At 36.2% G+C, this 15,199-nt stretch overlaps 1 protein-coding gene across 1 annotated transcript in view; it reads right to left on the bottom strand.

The window, feature by feature from the left end:
- Positions 1 to 15,199, bottom strand: part of IPO11 (importin 11) — a 188,390-nt gene that overhangs the window by 153,492 nt on the left and 19,699 nt on the right. The window contains exons 2-4 of the mRNA XM_065905431.1: positions 12,480 to 12,623; positions 8,056 to 8,156; positions 213 to 285 (exon numbers count right to left, since the gene is read on the bottom strand). Of these exons, the coding sequence (XP_065761503.1) occupies positions 213 to 285; positions 8,056 to 8,156; positions 12,480 to 12,617 (312 nt within the window). The 5' untranslated portion in view covers positions 12,618 to 12,623. The remainder of the gene's footprint in view (positions 1 to 212; positions 286 to 8,055; positions 8,157 to 12,479; positions 12,624 to 15,199) is intronic.

The following is a 15,199-nucleotide window of genomic DNA, read 5'->3' as shown; positions in this document are numbered from 1 at the left end:
AAATCAGTAAGAGCCAAATCTAATCAAAATTCTTCACAGCTAGAATTGGATATCAAAATTTAAAAATCATCAGAGAAGTGTATATAAACATCACAACTGAGCATTATTTAATAAAATTTTATTTTTAAAGCAAAGAATCAAAGTTAGTTTGGAAAAGAAGAAAAAAAACCAAGGGAAAGGGAAGAACAGTTGGCACTCATTTTCCCACTAACCTGGTTTATCGGTTCATTGAAGTTGGTGATTAGTCCTGCACGCAAGGTAGATTTCTCCTCCTCTGAGAGAGCACTGTAAAAAGACATGTTTATTATGCAAGAGAACGTTGCAAAATAATGAATGCAGGTAAGCATGACAGAATTTTAACAATAAAAAGTCTTTCAAACAATGTGGCCCTGATTGTTCAGGTAATTAAACAGAATTATTTCCATTTCTTGTATACTGACACATCAGGTAATTCAAACTTCCTTCACAGCTGAATAAATAGGAAGCACAAAACAGTGCAAAAACTACTAGGAAATAAGACAAGTCTAGACTAAAGAAGGTGATATTCTGATGTCTGCTTCTACTGATATAAAAACAGCTGCTGACTAAAACATTTAATGTCTGGCTTTAAAAAAAAATCTATAAATAAATGGTAGTCTTACACTGACTTCTTTACAAAATTCTCTGTGGAAAAGAGGATCAGAAACAAGAGAATATTTGGTATGGAAAACTTGTTAAATCAAGCAGCTTAAAATCTTTCAGGGACCTCCCTGGCAGCCCAGTATGTAAGGCTCTGGGCTCCCAAAGCAGGGCCTGGGCTCGATCCTTGGTGGGACTAAGACGCCAGAGCCCGCAACTGAGTCCACGTGCTCCCGAGCCCGCGGTCGGAAACCAGAGAAGCCATGTCTCAAAAGACTGAACATAACACTGATAATTTCGACTGCAAATGAGGAAGGCAACTAGACTGCAAAAGGACAGATGGCAAATATTCACTGCATAAGACTGCAAATATTTTGAACTATATGAATGCTTTATTTTAAAATTAAATTTTAAACCCTTCATTTTAAGGTTTTCTATTCTAGCTATGATAAAGTAGCTGGTAGTGAATGAATCACTCCCCAAAAATTAGCGATATAAAAGTTGCATACAATTTTTTCTAATGTTTTAAGGCATCTGTTGAGTTGAAATGTGCCCCCCACTCCACCAAAAGGTATGTCCAAGTTCTAACCCCAAATACCTGTGAATGTGACCTTATTTGGAAGGGCTTTGCAGATGCAATCACACTAAAATGAGGTCATACTGGATTAGAGTAGGCCCTAGTCCAATGATTGGTGCCACTTATAGGAAGAGAAAATTCTGGACACAGACACAGAAGAGACACCTGAAAATAAGGCTATGTGACAACGAAGACCAAGACTAGAGTTATATTTGAAGATTAATGCACCTCTCTTGGTAACTGATGAAAAAGTAGCACAAAATCAGTAATAATAAAAGGATTTGAATAACATAATTAACAAATTTGACCTAACTGATAAATATAATAAAACATTACAATCCACAACAGCAAACATATATGGTTCACAAATGCATACAGAACATTTACCAACATACCAATATGTTGGGATCATAAAATAAGACAGCATAGTCCAAAGAATGAAATCATTAACAGAAAACAAAAAAAGTCCCACATGTTTGGAAATTACATGATATACTTCTAACTAACCCATGGGTCTAAAAAGAAATCAAAATTTTAAAATATTTTTGACTAAATGGTAATGAAAATACTACATATTGAGGCTTATAAAACTGAACTAAAGTCACAATTATAAAAAAAAAGCCTTATGCTTTAAATGCATATAGAAGAAAAACTGAAAACTACCTAAGCTTCCATTTAAAAAAGCTAGAAAAAAAAAAAAAGCTAGAAAAAGAACAGTCAAATTAAATTCAAAAAAGTAATTAAAAGTACATTAAGCCTGATAAAGTACAATACCTAAAGCAATGAGAGACAAATAGGTCAACATGTCAAAGTAGAGAAATCCAAAAACAGACCCCTATGTGTAAAGTGCCTGATAGGTTATAAGGGAATTACTGAAATGCAACAGAGAAAAAACACATGGAGCTGCCCTACTTCACATCTTTACCTTACACAGCAATGACAGACACACCATACACCAAAATCTGAAAAGTAAAACAAAGCTTCTAGCAGAAAACACATTTTCATGACATTGTGTTGAGCAAAAACTTTGTAAACAGATCCCAAAAGAATGAATTACAACAAGAAATGTAGCTAAACTGAACTTAAATTAAAACTGAGTTTCATCAAAAAATACTAGTAAGAAAGTGAACAGGCAAGTCATGAAACGGGAGAAGATATTTTCAATACGTATATTCAACAAAGGACTTCTACCCAAATATATATAAAGTCCCATAAATCAATAAGATAGTTCCATTTTTTTACATGTGCAACTGGCAGGTCCTTCACAAAAGAAGAGCTAATAAGGACCAGTCCGGTCAGTTTAGTTGTTCAATCGTATTCAACTCTTTCTGACCCCATAGACTGCAGCATGCCAGGTATCCCTGTCCATCACCAACTCCAGGAACTTGCTCAAACTCAAGTCCATCGAGTTGGTGATGCCATCCAACCATCTCATCCTCTGTCGTCCCCTTCTCCTTCTGCCTTCAATCTTTCCAAGCATCAGGGTCCTTTCCAATCAGTCAGTTCTTCACATCAGGTGGCCAAAGTATTGGAGGTTCAGCTTCAGCATCAGTCCTTCCAGTGAATATTCAGGACTGGTTTCCTTTGGATTGACTGGTTTGATCTCCTTAGCAGTTCAAGGGTCTCTCAAGAGTTCTCCAACACCACAGTCGAAAGCATCAACTCTTTGGCGCTCAACTTTCTTTACAGTCCAACTCTCACATCCATACATGACTACTGGAAAAACCATAGCTTTGACTAGATGGACCTTTGTCAGCAAACTAATGTCTCTGCTTTTTATAATGCTATCTTGATTTGTTGTAGCTTTTCTTCCAAGGAGCAAGCATCTTTTAATTTCATGGCTACACTCACCATCTGCAGTGATTTTGGAGCCCAAAAAAATAAAGTCTGTCACTGTTTCCATTGTTTCCTCATCCGTGTACCATGAAGTGATGGGACTAGATGCCATGATCTTTGTTTTTTGAATGCTGAGTTTTAAGCCAGCTTTTTCACTTTCCTTTTCACTTTCATCAAGAGGCTCTTTAGTTCCTCTCCACTTTCTGCCATAAGGGTGGTGTTATCTGCATATCTGAGGTTATTGATATTTCTACTTGCAATCTTGATTACAGTTTGTGCTTCATCCAGCCCAGCATTCTGCAAGATGTACTCTTCATATAAGTTCAATAAGCAGGGTGACAGTATACAGCCTTGACATACTCCTTTCCCAATTTAGAACCAGTCCATTGTTCCATGTCCAGTTCTAACTGTTGCTTCTTGACCTGCATATAGTTTTCTCAGGAGGCAGGTGAGGTGGTCTGGTATTCCCATCTCTCTAAGGATTTTCCAGTTTGTTGTGATCCACAGAGTCAAAGGTTTTGGCGAAGTCAATAAAGCAAAAGTAGATATTTTTCTGGAACTCTCTTGAGACTAGTAAGTATATGAAAAAAGTACTCACTGTCTACCAGGAAAAATGCAGTAATTTCCAAGCACACCAGCATGACTAAAATGAAACAAACCAGACCAACTATGGTGAGAATGTGGAGCCAATGTCAACACTCATGCTACTGGTGGAAGGGCAAACTGGTAAAAATAGCTTACAAAACTAACTGATAGTATCTACTAAAGTTGAAAGCAAGAAAAATATCTATTTCTGCTTCATTGAATATGCTAAAGCCTTTGACTGTGTGGATCACAACAAATTGTGGAAAATTCTTAGAGATGGGAATACCAGATGAGCATACGTGTCTTCTGAGAAATTTGTATGCAGTTCAAGAAGCAACAGCTAGAACTGGACATGGAACAATGGACTGGTTCAAAACTGGGAAAAGGAGTACATCAAGGCTGTATATTGTCACCCTTCTTATTTAACTTAAATTCGGAGTACATCATGCAAAATGCCAAGCTGGATGAATCACAAGTTGGAATCAAGATTGCTGGGAGAAAAATCAATAATCTCAGACATGCAGATGATATCACTGCAAATTAAAAGACATCTGCTCCTTGGAAGAAAAGTTATAACAAACCTAGACAACATATTAAAAAGAAGAGACATCATTTGCCGACAAAGGTCTGTATAGTCAAAGCTATGGTTTTTCTAGCTGATGTCTATGGATGTGCAAGTTGCACCACAACTTGCTGAGTGCCAAAGAATTGATGCTTTTGAATTATGGTGCCAGAAAAGACTCTTGAGAGTCCCTAGGACTGCAAGGAGATCAAATCAGTCAATCCTAAAGGAAATCAACCCTGAATATTCACTGGAAGGACTGATGCTGATGTTGAAGCTCCAATACTTTGGTCATCTGATGCAAGGAGCCAACTCATTGAAAAAGACCCTGATGCTGAGAAAGACTGAAGGCAGGAGAAGAAGGGGCAGCAGAGGATGAAGTGGTTAGATAGCATCACTGACTCCATGGACATGAGTGTGAGCAAATTCCAGGAAATGGAGGACAGAGGAGCCTGATGTGCTGCAATCCATGGGGTTGCAAATAGTCAGACATGACTTAGTGACTGAACAACAACTAAAGTTGAACATACACCTGACCATCGTAAATGACGGTAAAATTCAAACATATATGCAACAAGATATGTAAGAGGTTTTTCAAAGAAGCATTATCTTTGACAGTCAAAAACTACAAACAACCTTCATACCCATCAACAGGAGAATGGACAGATAATGGTAGTACATTCCTAAAATGGGATGCTATACTTCTACATAAAAGAGCAAAGTACTGCCACTCGCAACTACATGGATAAATCTCATAATTATAATACTGGATACAAGTCAGACACAAAAGAGAACATACTATGACATTCCATTTGTGTGAAGTTAACAAACAGGCAAAAACTAACCTCGGGTGAGAGACGGCAGATCTTTGAGGAGGGTGCATAGGTGACTGTGAAGGGGCAAAAGGGACGTTTCTGAGGTGCTAGTTCTACCTAGTTCTAAGTGGTAGTTACACAGGTGTGCTACATTACAAACATTCAAGGTGTACCCTTCATGTGTGCACTTTTTAAGCACATTTTTATTACACTTCAATAAAAGAGGTTTTAATCTTAACAGTGAGTTCTGTAAGATTAGTAAACAAATGAGAAAACAAAGATTAAAATAAACATGGCAGGGATGTGGAATAGGTAAAAAGAGTTAAAAAGTAGAAACTTCCAGTTATAATGTAAAATAAGTCATAGGGATATAATGTGCAGCTTGGCAACTACAGTTAATAATACTGCACTATATTTGAAAGTTTCTAAAACAGTAAATCTTAAAATTCATCACAAGAAAAAAAAAAACCTCTCTCTGTGTGGTGACTCCTGATGGCTCAGCAGGTAAAGAATCTGCCTGTATGCAAGGTTCACAGGAGACACAGGCTCCATTCCCGGGTGGGAAGATCCCCTGGGGAAGGAAACAGCAACCCATGCCAGTACTCTTGCCTGGAAAATCCCACGGACAGAGGAGGCTTGTGAGCGACAGACAGTCCAAACAGCCTGACACAACCGACCCAAGGGCACAGCAGCACATGAATGCAGACAGAAGTAAACTACGCACAGTGGTGATCACTCCACAATACAGACACATTTTGAATCATTACGTAATTATATTGGAAACTCATACGTTATGTGTCAATTGAACCTCAGTTTAAAATACTAAATAATATCTAGGCAAAAGGAGTCAAAGCCCAATGCAAGTCTATGCTTTTCCATTAAAAATTATCCCCCTAATCTTTTTATAATGCCGCTGAACTTTCCAATTTTAATAGTTTCCTTCTGTCAATCAAATCCCTGAAACAATGATTTTTCTTAAAATGTTTTGATTCAAGTTTGAAATGCAAGTTTTCTTCTATGCCAAGAAGGCAGGTTCAACAGTTTTGATGGTTCTCATAATTTAAATTGAGAGTATAATATAACAATTCCTTACCAAAGCAGAGAAGAGACCATGTAAAAATATATATATACCTGTTAAAGAAAAGAAGCCCTTAACCTGAGAAATCTCATGACTTCAGCAATTTCCCAATAACAGTTAGCACACACCTTCAACTTGTGCATGTTTTCAATTAGAAGAATTCAGATGATATTCCAAACAGAGACTGGACAGTATCTGATTAATTAGGACCCAGTAAAAGGTGCATTTTATGTATAATAATAAAGCTTAATCATTCTGTGAAAATATTAGTAAGAACAGAAACTGTAAGATGGCACTTTCATGAGAACACAGATTTTTTTTAAGTGTCTTAAGTTCAAATATGAGTTCAATAACAAATCTTTGCCCCTTTGTTTTACATTTTTACCATCTTTGCTGCCTAAGTACATTCATCTCCCTTCCAGTTTGGATCTCAATATTATCACTAACAGCATGGGGTTTAACTACCTAATTAAAATTTAAACTAAATTCCAGTTTCCAATTCTTTACATGAAAGTACAATCTGAAATATTTAATCATAATTCACTCTCCCATCCAAGACAGTCATTTATTCTTCATATAACTTGTAAAACAAAATTAATTTTAGGAGACACATAAAATCTAATTGGACACAGCAACAGAAACATGTCTTGCTGCATTGTTTCCTACAACTCCACAAAATACACTTTCTCATCACTAAACATTCCAGTTCTCTCAAAATTATGGATTAATTTTAAAATAAAAGAAAGATTTGATTACTATTACAGCATCCTAACTGTAGCCTTAAAAATTCTAGTTACTTCCAGTATTATCCAAGAGCATATTTTACAGCCCACTTTGAGGCACTCTATTTTTTTAAAAAGGGCCTATGAACATAAAAACTGCAGAGCTGCAGTACCATCTACTGGAGAATAAAGACTATGTTACCTCTTTGGCAAAGTTTTCTATTTTTTTTATTTGGAGGATAATTGCTTTACAATACTGTAGTGGTCTCTGCTGTAAGTCAATGCGAATCAGTCATAATTTTATATATATCCCCCTCCTCTTAGGGCTTCCCCAGTAGCTCAGCAGTGAAGAATATACCTGCAATGCAGAAGATGCAGGTTCGATCCCTGGGTCAGGGAAGATCCCCTGGAGAAGAAAATAGCAACCCACTCCAATATTCTTGCCTGGAAAACCCCATGGAAAGAGGAAACCTGCAGGCTACAGCCCATGGGGTCACAAAGAGTCAGATGTGACTTAGTGACTAAACAACAACAAACTCCCTCTTGTGCCTCTCTCCAACAAACCAAAGTTTACTATTTCCCACCAAATTCCTGGGTCCTGTCTATACTGTCTTTCCATCAATCATATAACATGCAATTAACTATTACAATAGATTTTCTCACTTAACCACCTACTGAGTAGCTACAACTGAAACTGATGATATCACAAATGTGCACTACTCAGTTTCTACCACAGAGGCAACTGTGCCTAAGCCTAGACAATTAACATCAGCTGACACAGAGATGACCTGGAGGTTCCTTCTCAGTGACACCTTCCAGAATTCTAGCCTTGTACTGTCTTTAAACAAAAAAAAAGGCATTTTTTTCAAACATGTTTCAGCATTTATTTTGTGCCCATAAAATTAAAGATCCTTGAAAACAGGAGGCCAACGAGAAGTCCACATATTCTATGCCTAAAGTGGGGGAAAAACTCACAGAGAAAAGCAGCAAGACAACTAGTGATCTGTAATTAACCATGTAGAATACATTTCTTCTTCAGTTGCTAACACATCTTTTTTCTTTTAAATAGCAAACAAATCACAAATGAGGATAGCTCAGGGAGCATATAAATCTCTGTATTGTTCCCATTTTAGTGTATGTGCTACTGAAGAAAGCACAAATGAATTTTTTTATATACAGAGTGAAGATTAATGGATGACAGTCTTAGACCTCCTTGAATGTGAAAAGGATGAGCTTGAGAGGGGAAAAGAGATGGAACTTACTGAGGTGCTACACGTCTCCAGTAGCGATCAATTCCATTTTTAAAATACAACACAGCAAGCCACCTTACATTTATATCCAGAGTGTGGTTTGTGAAAATATTCTGTAAATAAAAAACAAAGCATCAGAATGAACATGCAATAAGTTAAATGTATAGTTAATATATCACAATAAAGTACAGATAGATTTCTCAGACACAGAAATACAAATATCGTATAATACAGCTTATGTGTGCGAGCTCAATCACGTCCAATTCTTTGCGACTCCAGGGACTATAGCCCACCAGGCTACTCTGTCCATGGAATTTTCCAGGCAAGAATGCTGGAGTGGGTTGCCATTTCCTTCTCCATGATATAGTTTATATGCAGAATCTAACAAAAGGGTATAAATAAACTTATTTACAAAAGTGTAGTCACAGATGAAGAAAACAAACTTATGGTTACCAGGGGAAGGATAAACTGGGAGGCTGGGACTGACATATACACACAGCTATGCATAAAATAGATGGTAAGAACCTGCCGTATAGCACAGCAAACTCTACCCAATATTCTGTAACGGCCTGTATGAGAAAAGACTATTTAAAAAAAACAGTGGATTTATGTATAGGAATAACATTCACTTTGCTGTACTGAAACTATCACAACACTAAATCAATGATGCTATTGTTGTTTCTTGTTTAGTCACTAAGTCATCGCCGTTTCCTACTCCAGAGGATCTTCCCGACCCAGGGATAGAACCCTCATCTTTTACATCTCCTGCACTGGCAGATGGATTCTTTACTACTGTGCCACCGTCAACCATACCTCAATAAAATTTTTTTTTTTTTAATTTAAGTATGGATAGATTTTTACTTAAATGCTTCACTTAAATTTTATCATTACACATACATTGTTATTTTCTAAGTATCTATAGCTCTACATTTCATGTAAGAAAGCATATCTGCTTAGGAGTATGCTAATTATGTAAGCTGAGTATTGGCTATGTACAGTCATTTCACTATTCTACTTTTAGGTATATTTTAAATTTTTCCTAATAAAAAATTAAACTTGAAACAGCAAATCTAATTACACAGTAAAATTTACCACATGAAACTAAAATAAACACCTCTAGGACGTCCCTGGTGCTACAGTGGGTAAGAATCCACCTGCCAACTCAGGAGACCTGGGTTTGATCCCTTGTTCAGGAAGATCTCACACCCACATACCACAGAGTATCTAAGCCCATGCACCAAAACTACTAAAGCCCATATGCCCTCCAGCCCTCCAGCCTGCGTGCTGCAATGACTGAAATCCCACGTGCATACAGCAACAAGAAAAGACACCGTGATGAGAAGCCCTGCAACTGGAGAGTAGCCCCTGCTCTCCACAACTAGAGAAAGCCTTCAGGCAGCAACAAAGACCCAGCACAACCAAAAAAATAAATAAATAATTTAATTATATAAATGAAATAAACACAGCTAAATTTAGAAAGAAAAAGCAGACCCACCAACAGAATGAACTAAATAATTTCAAAGTATCCTCCTTATCAAAGCAATTATGCTTATCAACAAGTTAGATAACAAAATATTTTCAAGTATTATAAAAGCAGAAGTGCTATGAATAATTTCAAGTCAAAGTTAACCATTACTCAAAAAATTTATTCACTCACTGTGTTAATCCAAATACAGGCAATTCCTGCCTTCCACCATCATGAGACAGTGTAAAAATGACTGTGCAAGCTAAACTATGCAATGACCTTGAAATCAAAATTACAACTATTATGTGACCTTTAAAATTTATTAAAACTGTTACCAAAAATTTATAATGATTATAAAGTTATATGAAATAAGAAGAGTAAAACTAATATTTACAGTATAATTTAAAATATCACAAACAGAATTAAAGTGTATTTTATCGCTTTCTAAGAAAATCCCTGGTGGTCCACTGCTTAGGACTCCATGCTTCCACTGCAGGGAGCATAGGTTTGACCCCTGGTTGGGGAATTAAGACCCTGCATGTATAATAATAAAATTCTAGAATAGTGGGTAGATGGGACAAATAGGAATTGTAGGGATATATTAACTAAAACTGTACAACAATTCAGACCTAGAACAACTCAAATCCCTAGAACTGACCTCTTAAACACAACCTTGTGTGGGAAAACCTCAAAGTCAAAAATAATGATGTGGAAGTATGTCTTTCACTATATTAAAAAAAAATTATATGTTAAGTATTAAAAATAGATATGATACTATAATCCTATTTTTAAAAAATCATGTGCATACCAAAAAAAAGCTAGAGAGACAGTTGTGTAATGCCTATTTATTCCTTAAAATCTGTGACAATTGAGGCAGAGTCCCTCTGCCAGTGTCCTTGCCAAAGAAAGCATAGGTTCTTTCACCACATTAATTGCAAGACTAATTAATTAACTGCATTAGGTCTTAGCCCTTTACATGTCTACCTTCCACACTAGACTGAGTTGTGCCTTATGAGTGGAGTCCAGCACAGAGCCTGACAAAGCAGAAACTTCGTAAATATCTATTGAGTAAATGAGTGAATGAATGAAAGCAATGTGGGAATATTGTGGAAGCTGGTAGATCTCAACCTAACTCAGCTATACCAAGGAACCAAGAAAAGTAAAGCTGCAGGTGTCAATACAAGTAAATATATATTAAATAAACATTGAAAAATCAGGCTGGAACACACACCTGAGATCAGGTACACAAATTTAACCTCCAGACTAAACTGGATGGCTAAGGCTCAAACAGAACCAACGTACCAAAACAGTGAGAACGGGGAAAGAGAAAGAAATAACTTACATTCAGCAGTTTTTAAATCTATTATTATCTATACTCCATCTAAAAGAAACTTTACTATCCTTCTAAGAAGAAAAGTAAACCTAATAAAAATAAAAACAAACAGGTCTAGGCACTTAATATTTATAACTCATACATTACACAGAAAGTATCAAGCAAGTCTATTGCTTCTCCCAAAGTCAAGCAGTAACTAAAATAAGAAATTCCAGAAGTCTTTTATATTTTGGTCTGAAAAAAACTCATGACTAATTATAAAGCATACTCATTTAAATAAGCATATAAAGAGTAAAGACACAAGATTTTCTAAAGATTTACATACTATGCCCCAAATTTACAAACACAATGCTGGAATGAGCTATGAGAAGAAGACACTTTCTTCAGTCTCTCTAGAAATTAATCTGTTTTTTATCTCTGTGTTACTGTGCCAAAGAGACAATTTTCTCATGTTATATTCAGAATACCCAGTATGACTTCAGATACTTAATTTCCTTTCCAGGCATGACTAGTATATCTTCTCAAATGGAACAACTCAAAACTTTTCAGTCATGAAGTCAAAATATGTATGTAATGCCACAGCTTTCTATTTTACAAAACACAGTAAACTGTTCTGCTCTGAATTTTTGACCCAGTCAGAAATATTGAATCGGTTTTGATTCAATTCAAAGCCTCCTTGCCATGGCCAGAAACTAAATCTCAAACACCAATGAGAGTTCTCAAATTTTCAGAAGAAAAAGAATAAGAATGGTCTTCAATACAAAAAGACATCTTTTCATTCTGGCAATGAGAAAACAATTTTGATTAATCATCCAAAAGCTTTAAACTCCCAGAAAGACTTAAAGCAATGTTCATTATTATACTATTTCCCATAATATCCAGGGGAAAAAAATCAGATATGTTAAGAAAATAATTTTTAGATGGGGGAAAAGAAAATGTTTTAAAGTGAGAATGACAGACCTGACTCATGCAGCAGCAGGGAGACCTCTGACAAAGGATTCTGACAATGTCAACTAACTGGGGCAAGGAGAAGGATGAAGACAAAACATCAAAATGTACCACTATAGTCTTCATTACAGTAAAACAGATCATCAACACAGTGCTGCCTGCTGAGTAGACTCCACCAGTAAGTCCCCTACACACAGACCAGTCCTGTCCCGAGAGAGCATTCTTAAATCCAATATGTTCCTGAGTTCAACAACGTTAGCCAAGGTACCCAACTAACGGAGTCAGCTATATACTGTATTGTAATAGGTTTATAATACTTCTCACATAAATAATATGAACATAATTTTTTTTAATCTTACAGTCCAGTCCCTTGAAAAGTACAGTAGTAAGTGCAACAGCTGACATACTGACAGGGGGCCAGTACACACGTTCACATCGTTAAAAGTTTGCAACTTGAAGATTCATATGTAGGAGACTTACTGTACCCTGAGGGGTTATTTATTCAACCATCAACAAACATTTCTTAAACATCCTCAAGAGCCACGCCCTGAATTAGTATGTGGCAGGAGGGATGGCAGCCAAACATCTGGATCAGTTTCACTAAAGTAAATTAAATTTAATTTAGAACAATTAAAATAATACTACCTCATTCTATCAAAAATAATAGTAAACTCTTTTAGAACAACTTACCAGCAACACTGAATAGAAACCTGGCTGGGTTTCCCACTGCTTCAGCTGCTCCTCAGCGGGTTTTAACACGGCAGTATCCTGACTGGTGGCCTGTGTTAAGACCTGAAGAACAACAGTACTGGCACTATTGAGATCCATGGAAACCTGGAAATGAAGAGTCAACATGCCTGAATGTACATTATACTTAAAAAATTAACAGTAACAAAAATGGAGAAAAGGCCTCAATGTTTTGAATTACTCCCATACTTCAATCATTTACCTACTCTTTCAAGCTTCTGCTGGATTTCTCTTTCATGTACCACCCATACTCTTACTTAAAACCCCCATAATTCAAATTGCCTTTGCTTAAACCAATTTATTTCTAAAAGAAAATGCCATTTTATTATCCCATAAATACAAGGCAGTAAGTTGGAGGGGGGAGGGGCAATGACAAACAAAAAACAAACAAAAAACAAAGTTTCTAAATTCTGGTTAAACAACACTGCCTGCTCAAGACTCTAATTATTTTGTTTCTTTTTCTAGATAAGCATTATAAAAGCTATAAAAGTATTAACCATTTTACCCTTAAGAAGACCAGAAGGAAGAGAACTGAAAAAGGAATGCTTTGACTGATTGCTAAGTACCTCATGTTATCATCTTAGGTGCCTCCAATAATATGTATCTGAAACTTTTTTTTTAATATAAAAGACAAAAGCATACCCAAGAAATACTGGAGGGGGGCGGTGGGGGGTGGGGGGCAAGAGGACCTAAACCAACAAACAAAATATAAACCTTAAGTTAGAAAAGATCTTAAAGGTTGGATCCTTCAATAAAAATTTTTATAGAAGTTTAGTTAATGTACAATGTTGTGCTATTTTAAGTACACACCAGAGTGATTCCATTATTATAGTGTCTGAAACCATCCTAAAAACACATAAGGAATTTATTGAATTCTCTAGGATTCTGTTTCTAATCATCTCCAAAATTGTGTACGACTGTTTGTTAGGAAAGTATATGCAGTTGTTCACAATACACATACACAAAGTATGCAAAAGCAAAACTGAAAACGAGGACTCCCTTGGTGGTGACTGACTCTGTGCCTCCACTGCAGGAAACTCGGGTTTGACCCCTGGTTGGGTAACTAAGACCCCCACATGCTACACAGCATGGTTTAAAAACCTTTAAAAAAAATTTTTTTTTAAAAAACTGAAAATTAAAAGTTGATAGAAACTAGTTCTTGGTACAGAGGTGACTGGGAGTTAGCTCTGTGATTGAGTTCAGTTCAGTTCAGTTTGTGATAGCAATTGCCTAAAACTGAAGAATGTTCCAGATAGTAAAAGTCTAAGTCATTAACCCATAGTCAAAAGCAAATTACTTCTTTTGTTAAGAGTTGTAATTAAATTGCAATGACTCAAGAACAGGGAAGGTCCCAAAAATTTTTTCAACAAGAAATCTGACCCAAAGTATTATAACTTTTAAGGAAATTAATCATTTTGAAGCCTTTGTGAATAAATAAGGGCAAGAATAAAATAACTGGAATCAGACAAATATTACTAATTAGCAACGGAGTTGGACTAAGGTTATAAATTAGTAGTCTGTTCTTGTCTATATCTTAGAAATGATTAGGGTGGTTCCTTGTAAAACATATATTACCTCCCTCACTAATTAGGAGTTTTTTGTGGGTTTTTTTTTTTTTTAACTTTCTTGGTAAATTTTTTACTGAAGTTTAGCTAATGTACAGTGTTGTTAGTTTTAAGTCAATCACACATCAAGGTGATTTAATCACATTTGATCACAAATCACACAAAGTGATTTAATAACACATCAAAGTGATTCAGCTATTTTTATATAATATATATATAAGTCATATATATTTTTTTCAGATTCTTTTCTATCACAGGAGCTTCTTGAATAAGTTTCAGTGTTTCATTATCACTTGAAAATAAGTATAAGGATTGCCACTCAATTTACAGGGTTTGTTGGTAATGTATGATTTCAAAAATAGGCTATAAGAGAGAGACGCACTTTATGGAGGCCCAAGAAGATACTTTAAAGAGACAGGCAGGACCTCCCTGGTGGTACAGTGGGTGAGAAGCCACCTGCCAATGCAGGGGACACGGGTTCAGTCCCTAGTTCAGGAAGATTCCAGCTGAACAACCGCTGAGCCTGTGCTCTAGGGCCCATGCAGCCCAACCAGTGGGCCCTCACGTCAAGGCTGAGCCCTGTGCTGCCCGCAGGCTGCAGCGACTGGAGCCAGAGCACCTAGAGCCTGTTCTCCACGAAAGAAGCCACCGCAATGAGAAGCCCGCGGAGCCGCATCTAGAGAAAGCCCACGCAAAGCAATGAAGATCCTGCGCAGCCAAAAGTTAATTAATTAATTAGCTAAAATGTTTTAAAGAAAATAAAGACAACAGCAACATACTTTTCCAACTAGTTGAAATACAATGCAAATCACAAATGCAAGCCGTGTATGTAATTTTTACCTTTTCCAGTAGACACATTAAGAAACAGAAACACATGAAATTAGTTTTATTATATCATATTGAACTCAATATATCCAAAATGTTATCCTTTCAATATTTTGAAAATACTAATAATGAGATATTTTACATCTTTTATACTAAATCTTCAAAATCCTGTCTATATTTTATACTTAAGGTACATCTCATTTCAAACTAACCCAATTTCAACTACTCAACATCCACATGTGGCTAGTGGCTACCATATTAAGACAACTCTAG

The sequence above is a fragment of the Muntiacus reevesi genome, chromosome 14 (assembly GCF_963930625.1).
Source record: "Muntiacus reevesi chromosome 14, mMunRee1.1, whole genome shotgun sequence".
In the NCBI taxonomy this organism is placed as follows: domain Eukaryota; kingdom Metazoa; phylum Chordata; class Mammalia; order Artiodactyla; family Cervidae; genus Muntiacus; species Muntiacus reevesi.
Note: the sequence above shows the minus strand (reverse complement) of the source record. Positions and strands in the feature narration are given on the sequence as shown.